Source organism: Pseudorasbora parva, chromosome 10 (genome assembly GCF_024679245.1).
Source record: "Pseudorasbora parva isolate DD20220531a chromosome 10, ASM2467924v1, whole genome shotgun sequence".
NCBI lineage: Eukaryota > Metazoa > Chordata > Actinopteri > Cypriniformes > Gobionidae > Pseudorasbora > Pseudorasbora parva.
This window is the reverse complement of record NC_090181.1, coordinates 9,620,192-9,632,959: the sequence shown is the minus strand read 5'-3', so window position 1 is coordinate 9,632,959 and position 12,768 is coordinate 9,620,192. Positions and strand designations below refer to the sequence as shown.

Here is a 12,768-nt window from a genome sequence, read left to right as displayed (position 1 = left end):
AACTCCACTTCAACCATCCTCGCTTCTCGTGAGAACCGAGAGCTTTTCTCTGGTAGGGGTGTGAGGAAATAATTGATGTCCTTGGAATAAACATCCCAATAATGCCGTTGGGCATGCAGTCGCATTGAAAGTAACCTGAAAATTCAGATGAGCTTACAAAATTAAAAGGCTTATTGACAGATTTCACTCAATTATGTAACCTCAACATTCAGATGAGCTCACGTCAACGTTACGCTTACTGACGCATTTTACTCTATAAAAAGAGGAGTTGGCATTCTTGGCATCTATGTCCCAGTTTACACCTGGCATTAAGATGCGTTTGGGTCGATAGGATCAGAAGTGGTTTACGCTAAATACAGTTGTAAACAGGATCTAAAACCTTTTAAGCTTGTCCACTTTCAACCACTTCCAGAGGTAGTCAAAAACACATTTGACTGGATTGCTTCCATATTGTAAAGGCTCATGCGGTCGAACGCTTTCGAACTGCCACTGAACACATAAACATTATGGGAAGCACCCCAGCCAGAAGGGATTGAAACTTTGTCGGCTGAAGACCCAAGTTTAGTTTGAAGATAAAAAAAATATACGAAGCTCAATGTTCTCTCACCATTCTTGATTTCTAACTCCACTCACAGCGTCCGCCGTGGTCTTGCGTCTGTCAGAGCAGAAAGAAACTCCTGCTCTTCGTATGTTTTTCTGGCATCTTTGGTGCTTTCATAAGTAAATTACGTAAGCTTGTTAAGATCGAAAGATCTGAAAAAGCCCATACATTTACCTTCCCATAGACCCTCCCCTTGAAGAAATCAGGACAGAAGTGGTTGAAAGTGGACAGAAGAGACGGATTGAAACACCAGGTGTAAATGGGTGTGTGTTTCCTTCGTCTACTTGTGATCCGGCTGACAGTTGTAAAGAGGGCCTATGGTTCTATGAAGAACCTTTAACATCCATGGAACCTGAAAAAAAGGTTCTTTATACGACAATTCACCAAGACGTCACAACAGTAATAAACGTTCTTCCGGGTGGAAAAAGCCGAAGCGTTCATATGGCAACACTAGTAAACTGCTTGGGATTTAGATATAGTTAACATGATTATTGAGGGACTGATTATGTAATTCAGGAGATAGCAATACATGAAATGCCTAACCTCCAGTAGATGTAGCGCTAGTCTAATACCATCATTTTTAAATGAGCTTCAGCCTACATTAGTTATTTTAGTGACTGTTGCTGTTTGACATACAATATGTTAAGCTATCATAGATGGTCTATTTCCCTGTTATCTAACTAAAAAAGGCTATGATCGTTTTCTGTTGCTCGGTCGGGGTCGGATCAGATGGCACAGACGTGAGCTTCTGACGGTCAAAAGGATAGCGTGCTGTAGACTAGCGCTACTCTGCTAACGTTAGGCATTCACTCAAACTAAACTCTCAGTGATGATAAAACCAATGTGGTACACGCATAAATCATCCAACAGCCTACAACTATGTTTTGCTTTTCCTTTTTCTTCCATTGACATTTGATCAGTAGCCTGCATGACACTAGAAGTTCGGTCTCTTCATACCTTTACTTCAGGCAGTGACTGGCAATGAGTTTAATATTCAAAAGAGATTTAAAGTTTACTAATATTAGTCTTGAATTTCCCCAGCTGAAGATAATTATGCTTTGCTATGATTTTGTAGATGGACCGTTTTGAGAATACTTCTCTGTAGCTCGACTTTTGACGACGTCCACTCACTTTAGTCTCCTCGCCCACAGGTTTTGCTGGATATATTTACTTTTTTCTGAAAGAAATCGATACAATCCTACACCTTTTGCTGTATATCTGATGGCGCAACCCCAAACACAACACGTTTTCATCATAGTTTCAACTTTAATCAACAACAATGTTCTTAACTATGTAACTGTTTACAGCAGCCGGCTGATCTCTTCAGTTTGTCAGTAGAAGCCGCTCGCGTTCTGCCACCCGGACGTATCTTGGTGCCGATTGTTTAAAAGCATTCTAAAATGCCGTATACACTCTTAAAATAAAGTTCCAAAAGGGAGTTTTCACAGTGATGCCACAGAAGAACCATTTTGGAATCCACAAATAGTTCTTTTAGGAATTGTTTACTGAAAGGTTCTGTTTCCTTAGTGTAATTAAGAACACTTTAATAGTCTACATCAAAAACAATTAAAAACCTTTCTTTATAAGAGTGAGTGGTTAAAAGGTTCTTTAGATTTAAAAAAAATATTTTAAAAACCATTCACTGAAAGCTTCTTTGAGGAACCCAAAATGGTTCTTCAAGACCATTGCTGTGAAAACCCTCTTTTGGAACCTTTATTTTGAAAACTGTATGTGTAGAGTTGGAGGTTTTGCCTTTTAAGCTGAATTCACAAGTTCACACTTACATATAACAGAGTAAATTTAAATGCTTATTTGGCATGCTGTCCGGGGGGAGGGATTCGAGCTCGAACTTGGCCTGAACCCAAAGTAATATATATATATATATATAGACACCTCTTTGTTGATTAGCTGAGTGCTCTCCACCTGTGTCAATTATCTGAAAGCCCTCCTCCCAAATCTTTGTTAATAAATATCGTATAGTTTTAAAATGGCACGTCGTTTCAAGCCTGTCTACATCTCAGAGATTTTTCTGAGCCCAGGCATACAATATAACATCTAAGTGGATTATGCAACTTCAAATTGAATGAGACAATTAGCCACTGGCCTTTAAAAGATCTCAATCTTTATTGTCCAAAACAATGTAGTCTAATCAGGCTCAGTCCACCCATTTTCATACTTTGTTATGATTCTTGTGCCACAGCAGCGTACCACAGTGACCTTTCACATGGCAGTTAAAGGCCCAGTGTCGCTCATATGCACGTATATACACACAGCTGCAGGGGTTAAGTGTTCAAAACGAAAACGGCAAACTGCAAATCCATCTAGCTTTGCTTTAGATGATCCTCCCAGGGGGTTTTAGGAGGTCTGGTCACAAGAGAGTTCAAGGAGATGACTGACAGCAAATGAGAGCTAAGTATTCTCATTACAACCGTCATCTAAGGTTTCACACAGCATTTGAAGGACGGAGGGATGCAGGTGTTTTCGACCTGCCCTGTGAACGGACCTTAAACTTCTTACATGTCACAACAGAGAGCTTATAGACCCTTAGAACTGTAGTGGTCATTATAATTGATGACAGCCATTTCAGTGCCTTTCTTTGGACAATGGAGATGAAATAACGGCCGCCCCCAAGCGCATATTCATCTTATTAAACGTGATACCGTATAGTCCATCATCACAATAATGGGATTGGGAACGCCACATTCCACACCGCTAGATTGTTCTAACCCAGGTGCGAATGCCCTTAAATTTTGTTGAATGATCTTGTAATCGATGCGGACAGCCAGCGGAGTGAAAGGGTTTGACGTTAGACGTCTCCGATTCATTCTCAGCGGTTAATGGTTATCGTAGCCGGACGTATGATTTAGGGTTAACGCCGGCCATTTTTTAAATTGCGAGTCTTGGGTAATGTGGTGGAGCTTTGTGACTAGTTAAGTGCCAATCATTGTAGGCAATGAAGTCTTTGTCCATTGTCCCGTGTTAAGCTTCCAGGCATTCCGTCCTCGGGCATTGTTCAGGTGTTAAGTGCCCTGACATTGAAGTGAATGAACTACTGAGGGGAGAGCTTCTTTATTGTTTAAAGAGAAGAGACCATTCCTCACTGATATCAGGCGAAGGAATCACTGGTAATAAATAATAAAACAAAGGATGGCGCGGGCTGAAAGCAAACCTGGTGAAAAACAGTGAAGCCATTAAAAGATGTGGGCCGTGAAGAAAGACTAATTGCCACCTGCGAGCGTGTGCTTGGCAGAAGACTGTAAAGAAGCGGCCTGTCACACACCGGGCTGCCGGGCTGACCATGCATTTCCTGGAAGGGACTCGCTTTTGAGCAAGTTTTAAGATTTTTTAATGAGGATTTCACTTCAGAATAACTCATTCATTATACAATAGGGGCACGAGGAGATCTCATGCCAATATTAGACTACGGTGAGATGATTCACAGGACCATGGAGAGGATTTGTGCGCAACAGGCCGTGTCTGATAAATGTCTTATCTTGTAGAATGCGCGCTCAGTACTGGCGCTCCCTATACACTGAGTACATGCGATCGTGAATCGAAAGCAAACGCAAGCACCCTGATTCCCGCAAATGAATAACTCGATCAGAGCTCGATCAGAGCACCCGTGCAAAGGCGTCAGTAAAACAACTTGAGAACAATATGTCACTTTACATTGCATTTACCTCAGGAAAGTTATCCAATGTTCACAGTTTGTTAGTTAGCCATAAAAAAACACTCGAGATGAGCTTATTTACTTATAAATTTACTTCCAATAAATATTTAATGGAGGTAGTTGTTTACAAAACTGATGTAATGTGCAAGTTATACAGCCTGTCTCCCAATATCAAAGCTATTTTATGTTGGGCTGTGTAGTTGCAACCTCCTCTTAGCTCTGGTCTCTGTTTGCTCTTTGAATATTGAGAGAGTACTTTGATTATGGTTGCTTGCACTTATGCCGGGTGCACACTGTGCGAGTTTTGGCCACGATTTGGCCGTCTGAGACAAATTTAGCAAATCCTAAAAGATTCCTCTGATCCTATAGGCTAAAATCTGACGGTCGTTAGTTTGACGTGTTCACCGGCAGCCGATTAATGAGCGCTGCGATCAAATTTGACCTCAGACGAAATCCTGGCAGTGTCAGAAGATTTGGCACACAATCCTGCAGTGTGACGACTTCTACGACGACAGTCAAATATCTCCGTTTTTCAAGACAAACTATGACCAAAACAAGTGCTAGAGATTTCTTTGTAGCCAGCATTTCAGTCCCGCATGTAATGCAGCTCACCGTCACCGAACGCTTCATTCATTGATGATATAAAACTCCGGACGAGTTTTCTTGCACGCGTCCCGTTTTTAGCGCGCCTTCACTATCGTGCAGTCTGACATTAATGACAACTGAGATCTTACAGTGTGACATGGCTTACATCGGGAATCATGTTCATACAGTCTGACAAGGGACATTCGCAAAGGATTTTGAAAAATCGCTCAGTGTAGCAGGACCCTTTTGAAGATTTTGTTTGTTTGTTTGTTTGTTATTTATGCTGTTTTTATTTCTATTTTCAATTTGTGGAAAGGAGTTGAATTAGGAGATCACACACAGCTTTAATCATTAGTTCTGGAAGCTTAATTCATGTACAGTAAGATCTGAAGAGACTAGCGTGAAATTATACAGGACAGACGCCAGTCAGCTGAGTTTGTGGCAAAACCTTTTACAGTGCATGTATATTGTTGTCTTTCAATGCATTTGATAATTCATGTCTCGTCTTGTTCTCGTGAACTAAATCTCGTGCCTGGTTACACCCCTAATAATAATAAATGAGGTACATTTTCGGCACTTGTCGGTACTTAAAATGTATATTGTATGTACACATTTTACAAATCCACCTGAAGTTTGCGTATTAGCCTCAGCCTTTCATAGCACACCCTTTGGTAATAAAGGCATTTTCAAGGAACAAGGTTGGCACATTGAGCACCTCTGAGGATTGCATTTTCACTAAATTTGCCTAAACCTGAGAACTTAGTGCCATTCATTTGCATAATTTGCAAACCACCACTGTTTTTATTTAAATCTAATTGGTTTTAAATGGTTTTAAGTTTTATTAAAACATCACAAATAATACATAAAAAATTATACTGTATTTATTAATTAACTTTATGTATCGTGTACATAGTACATATTAATAAGTAAGTAATATTATTTGATAAAAGTCAGTAAGCAGGTACAGTAAGTAAAAGAGAAACTGAGTGAGTGTATGGTTACAGACAGACAGATAGATGATAGATGGATAGATTGTATCACATATTTTTACTACAGTAAATTACATTTTATTATTAATATTTAATATTTAATATTATTATCTTGATTTTTTTTTTTTTTTAATGTTTAGGGTTGATATACTCTTTAGTATATAATATTATTTAATCATATTTTTATCTAACGTCACTTTAGATGTCAGTCAGATAAAAAGGCTGCAAAGTTTGGCTTTGCAAGCCAACTTGAATGCTGCCACTGGATTGTTAAACTGCCAAAAAAAACACACAAAAAAAACATAAATGTCGGCAATTACACAAGAATAACTGACTATGAGGCCAGTGCTCCTTGCCAACACAAGCTGGCTGGGAATAAATGAGCTCTAGTATGAACCAGTGAAGTGCAGCTGGGTCATTAGGGCAGCCTGATATCTGAAACTTATTGAGTGCTGCAGTTCCCAGACTTTACCAGCAAACTGAGAGCAGTTTTCATAATGAACATGGGGGGAGCAGGTGTGAATCGCAATTGAAAATCAAGAATAATGAAAACTCAACCAATTTAAACCCAGGATTTAATCCTACAGGCCACCCACACTTTGGTGGGAGCTGATAAACAGTAACCCTCTGTAGCTTCTCATCTAGAACCATCTCTGGAGTCTCTAAGTTCAGGTCAGGTAACCAGCACACATCTCCAGCTGGACAAAGCATCCTTTCTTTTCCCAACTGCAGGGAAAGCGGGACTCCCGTGGCCAATGCTTCCACGGTCTCATTAAGCCATCAGCAGAGGGGCCGATAGAGGCGTAACCTCTCCGGCTTGACCCCGTCGCTTTATCCCCCACACCTGGAGCGGACCACACAGGGCAAACAGCCAGGGTGAAGCGGCCTGCCAAACTCGGGGTGATTTCAGATAACCACTGGTGATGAGAGTGAGGGAGCATATTAGCAGTCTCTGGAAGCACAAACCAAATAACACATCTTAGGGTGGGACGAGGTCATACGCATCCACCAACACTGATGCACGCCCACACAAAAGCCCTGCCTTTATCCCCTGAGGTAACCTGGAGAGAAGAGAACTTGAGGGGGGGTTCAAAGCAAACCTGAGGGCTTGTAATCCTACCTAAGCATGAGATCTCTCTTGAAACACAACCACAAAAGAAAGCGGAGGGAGGGTGAAAACCTGAGGCTAACCCAAGCAGCAAGTCAGACAACAATAAAAAGTCGACAGCCTATATTTAACTGTGGTGGGAATTTGGTGAGGAGTATACAGGAAAACTTTGAATGCATGATGAAGGTCAACTGGGTCTCCACTTCCTCCACAGACTCCACAGCGAGTCCGCTCGACTGTTTTCTCCCCCCAATGTCGATGGACAAGGGGGGAGATAAGCATTGTTTCCCAAAACAATGGGCCACTTCCAATAGCCCCTCCCCTATCGACAGACTCTCAGAAACTGGCACTCGCATATTCCGCATGAAAACAGTGTGTGAAAGTAAGAAAAGCTGTTGAAAACTCTAGAAACGGAAGGTTGTGAGAAAAAAAATGGCTTTAGGAATGAACAGATAGACTGTGAACACTCCAGACAAACAATGCGAATGGTTTTATGGCTTGAGTTTACCAGCATTCAGAAAAGTGTAAAGCAAGGGTGGCGACCTGGATGGGTTTGATCTCTTGTGAGACTTATTTATGATATTGTGGATTATTTCAAAGTATCAGGGATTTTTTCTTCCATCTTTTACTATACATAACAGGTACAAATGGAATTTTGTCCTCCATTTGATTGATTACGTTCTATCACGCTCCAATAAAAAACAAAAAAACATTGGTTTTATTAAATAAAGAGCAGTTAGTTCAAGGCCTCAAAATGTATGAGTGAATCATTAAATCATTCACTCAACCGATTCATTCAAAGACACTGGTTCATTCCGTAACAAAATAAATAGGCGTGTTCGAGATGCATCAGCGCTGTGCAGACTGATCGGCGTATGACATCAAAATACCGCTAGAGAGATTGGAGAGCAAACGACTCTTTATGCTTTTGAATCGCTCTCGCGGTACTTTGATGTCATACACTGATCGCTCTGTGCAGCGCCGATGCATCTCGAACTGGCTCTAATGACTGTCTGTATGAGTGAATCATTTAATTATTCACTCAAACTATTTGTTTAAAAACACTGATTCATTTCTGAAATTAAACAAATTAAACTATTCATAAACTCTTTTTATGAGGTTGTTATTAAATCACTCAAAAAATGTGTTAATAAAACACTAATTTATTCAGTGAGTCATCAAAACTCAGACTTTTTTTAACCTCTTTATGAGCGAATCACTAAATCATTCACTCAAGTGATTCTCTTCATGAGTGAGTGATTCTTTTCATTAAATCGTTCAATTTGTTTAAAAACACTGATTCATTCAAGAATTATACAATGACTCAATTTGTGTATTAATCATTGAATCCTTCACTTAAAATATTTGTTATTAAAAAAACTCGGATTAATTCAGGAACAAAACAAGCATTGTTTTAGTCAGTAAACCATTCAGTCAGCCAAACACATCAATTGTTCCTGATTCATTCAGAAATAAAAGTTTACTAGCGAGTCATTTAATAATGCTCTCAAGTGATTAGTTCATTAACATGAATTCTTTCAGAAATGAAAGAAGTAGCTCTCTTTGCAAGATAGTTTACCATTTATTAAAACTCTTTTATTCAGTGAGTCATTTGAATCATTCACTCAATAGATTTGTTCAAAAACACTGATTTATTCAGATATGAAACAAGTTATTCTCTTGGTGAAGTTGTCTTTGAATCATCCACCCAAAACACGCATTAATTCATCTATTTTTTTTGCGTTTCATAATTGAGTCATTCATTCAACTAACTTGTTCAATCCTTTTAGAAATAAAAACATTCAGGAATGAACTTTATAAGTCAGTCATTGAATCATTCACTAAAATAATTCATTCAAAAGTAACAAGTAACTCTCTTCATATTTTACAAAAGTACTCTTGCGCATGTGATACTGATTAAACAGCACTAAAAATCTGCACTAGAAATTTAACCTCACAACTGATAAGAATTTGTTTCAGTCAATTTAGCGCTACTTTAATAGCTTATTTTTCATCCAGCATGTTCTCTGTATACATTGCCCATCCATTTCCTGCATTGGCAAGCACAAGGGCACATCGAGCCACACAGCTGAGCTTCTCACATCTCACTCCAACCATCCCACTCGAGGCTTGATGAAGCTTCATCGCCGCTTTGACCATAAACCAAACATCTCAGTGAGCCATTTTAAGTTGTGTGGTGAAGCCATGATCTGAATTATGACTTGAAAGCATGCTAAAGTGCAACAAAGCCCATAGTTTGAAAAAGAGGTTGAAATATTTGCTCTCTGTGAAGTTATAGTAAAAAGATTAACCTTTCGATGACTGGGTGAACTTCGTGAATAGGAGCCTGGACAGGATATCAGTTTTCTGATAAGAGGGTCATAAAACTAGAAAGACAGGGCTTATTTGTGTCAACTTCTCATCAGATCATGAGATTTCACACAAAAACATATGCCTTGCATCTGATTTATGTGTGGCTTTCACAACGCTTTGAAAAGAGCAGAGTGACAGAGTGTAACAAAGAGAACAACTTCCAGAGCTTTGAAGCTCAGGTGAAAGTCAAGTGCTTCTCGAGACTAACAAAAGCTTTTTAGTCATGCATTTCTGCAGGATTCAAAACAGATCCTCGGAAGATAACATTATCGGTACTGAAAACACTGCAAATGACAAAGCAGCACGAGTTCCCCTGTATTGGATGTTTTTGCAGTGGCTTTTCTCTCACTGACCTTTAAGGAAGCGGGGTCGGACAGAGCGAGGGCTTGTCTCCTCAGTTCAGATATAGTCATCTGACACTGCTTGCACAGATCTGGCCTAGTCTCGTCCCTGTCGGATTCAGAGACGCTCACGGCTCCTGCGCCTTCAGGTGGAGGTCTGCTGGCGCACATTTCCTCCTCCGCTGACAGTCTCTTCCTCGGGCTCAGCTCGAGCGAGAGGGAAGACTCTCCGCTCGAACAGCCTTCCACCTTTTTGGAAGACAACAAAATCAAAATGCAGAAAGAGCACATTTTTTTCAACCATCTAGAGCTTTTACATTACAGTAAAGTGCATATTACAAATCGTTTAGTATATTAATACGCATTCCACGCTGTGATATTTATATGATCAAAAAGTTATGACAACATATGTTTTACATTGTGTTAACTCATCAAAAAAGTCATACGTTTGCAATTTCATAGTAATACAAGATCCAGCTCATTTAAGTCAGTTTGATGTAATTTAAGTTAAAATGACTGAAATATTCAAGTTGATTGTACTTTAAAAATGTAAGGCAGCAGCTTGTTTATAGTGCATGCACAAATAGATCCACTACATGTTAGGTCATAACACAAAAGTGTGATTAAACTTTCTAACGTGTTGCAAGTTATTCAAACCAATGCACAAACAGCAAACGCTGGCAATCCATTCGATTAGTGTAACTTCTCAGCATCAGTTTTTGTTTATAAGAGGACTTACAGTTGACCGGCTGACCTGGAACTGTCCTTGCGCATTCCCTTGTGTTAAATCCATCATCTCGGTATAAAAAGATCAGAGCACTGCGGACATCTAGTGTGCTTTATTGCGCCTCTATTTGTCCACACACATTGATTAGGAACACAGGTCATGAATAGTCAGCGGGAGCGCAAAGGAAAAAGCATTGCAAAATCCCCCCTAAAGTTTTGCTTTGCTGTAGTTCCATGACGACGCGCGTGCTCGGGAGAGAAGTTTGACTGCTGTCAATGCATGCGCGCGGCTCGGTCCCTTGGTTAGAGGGGTGGAGCCGCGCTTTGAGCGTTCTATCTGTTCAAACTGTTTCATAGTTTATAGGCTGCGTGCGCACGAAAACAAAAAGCGAAAATAAAGTTGCAGTGAATTCAGCATTTAATTAATTGTGATATTAATTGTGTGTTTTGTGATAAGTTAAGTGACCTAACCTAATCAAATTGTTTACATCTTTAAAATGCATGTCTTATATGCCGTACAAAATATATATTTTAACTTTTTGTATTATTGTAAGCAGCAGCCTATACACTCTGCTCTATACATTTTATAATTAAAAAAATTTGTATGTACGAAGCAAAAAATAAATGAGTGCTTCTAACATAAATTACGTCATCTTTTATGTTGCGTTCTCTTGCGTCGACTGAGATTACGGGTGTGCTGATGTCGTTTGCTTATTACTCTGGCGCCACCCTCTGGTGTTTTATTGAACTGCATCTCACAAACCTCTCGGTTTGCAAAATATTTTGGGAATGTTTGAATATTTAATTACTCGTAATTACTCATATGCTGGGATCACTTGATTTTAAATTGCATCCCAAATACTGCTAATCACCCCCTCTCAAATAGCTAACCCTTATCGGTGCCAGCACCACTGGACCAATAAAACATCAATAACGGACAGTTTAACGTGGACGAACAAAACATCCAAACCTACTGACAGAAATGTGTCTTTTTTGTGCCCGTATAGACTCCATAACATTCTTAGCCAATATAACTTGAACACTCTGAGAGAGTGTTTTAAAGCCATTTTTGAGCATTAATATCAGTTTGTGCACCTTTAGAGTGGTTAACACATATCAGACTGATACTCAGTATTTTCAGGTTTTATGTAGCCTAGTTGTGCCTATATCATTATAACCTTTACCGGAGTAAAATTCCTGACATCTTGAAAAACTTTTAATCAAGCACAAAGTTCACTATAAGATGAATATATAAAAATGAAGGGTTTAAGTTGCGTTACCACTTTAACGTGTTTCGGAGGCTTTAAAGGAAGTTGCCACGCGCAGTTGATGGGGACGCGGAGAGCTGTTCGTGGTGCTGAAGTGGATACACCGCCACACATCACATAGGCTAAACAATTAGAACTTACTGTTTCACATTTAACCCCAAAATATGATAGCCTAGACTTTAACATTGCGAAACAACCCACATAGAGTCTACTGAGCCTAAACGAGTCAACTTGTGGAGTCTTGTGTAGGCTACTCTCAAAAGCTGCGACATGCTTACCTTGGCTTTTCGCTTCAACAGATGACTAGTAAATCCAAAAATGATGTCAGCGTCCACGAAAAACGTCCCGAGGTCAATCAGACCGGGCTTCTGCTTGTCCGCCCCAGATGACCCGTTAGAGTTTTGTAAATCCATTGTGCTGCTGTGAATAGATTTCCTCGTCCTGCTTACAGCAAATGTGGAGAAGTCATCGCCGCGCTCTGGAGTTCCGACTCATTTTACAGATGATTCTCTCTGATTCCAAAGCAGTGTCATGGTCTTATCCAGAGGGTCCCTGTCGGGTACATCCAACTGTTGACTCATTTAGATCGTCCGGTTTCTGTTCCAAATTACTTTCCGCGGATAAAATTATATATCCAAATGTTGACATTCGTCAAAGCTCTCAATAACCCCATACATTCCAAACATGGTCCATGCGCTTCTGGCATACATCCTTTGGATAGGCAGTCCACGCCTTGTCTTGTCTACACTGCAGGTCTAGGAGTGAACTCGCGCGAGCCTGTTGAGGACTACCTTGAACAACTCCACCTCTCTCTCTCTCTCTCTCTCTCTCTCTCTCTCTCTCTCTCTCTCTCTCTCTCTCTCTCTCTCTCTCTTCCTCGTGGTTAGGGTGGTCGCTCTCGCGCTTGATGCTCAACCAGTGCGCGCGGCAATATTCGTGCTCTTTAAGTGACGCGATTCCTTCATTGCAGACAGCGCTGCTTTCTTGATTTTTTACCTATTATGCGACATTGCTAATTTCCAAAGCTGTAGTTCTATCCCAATGCTTATTGCTTAATTATGCATAATTGACAATATATATATTTTTTATTTTTTAGACATAGATAAA

General features: G+C 40.0%; 1 protein-coding gene across 2 annotated transcripts in view; it reads right to left on the bottom strand.

The window, feature by feature from the left end:
- The window catches only part of kif26ab (kinesin family member 26Ab), a 121,563-nt gene extending 109,131 nt beyond the window's left edge, over positions 1–12,432 (bottom strand). The window contains exons 1-2 of one of the 2 annotated variants that reach the window (XM_067455104.1): positions 11,940–12,432; positions 9,680–9,916 (exon numbers count right to left, since the gene is read on the bottom strand). In XM_067455104.1, the coding sequence (XP_067311205.1) occupies positions 9,680–9,916; positions 11,940–12,074 (372 nt within the window). In that variant the 5' untranslated portion in view covers positions 12,075–12,432. Of the gene's footprint in view, positions 1–9,679; positions 9,917–10,406; positions 10,635–11,939 lie in introns of those variants that run through there. The other variant, XM_067455105.1, reaches the window with a different exon arrangement.
- Between the last annotated feature and the right edge of the window lie 336 nt (positions 12,433–12,768).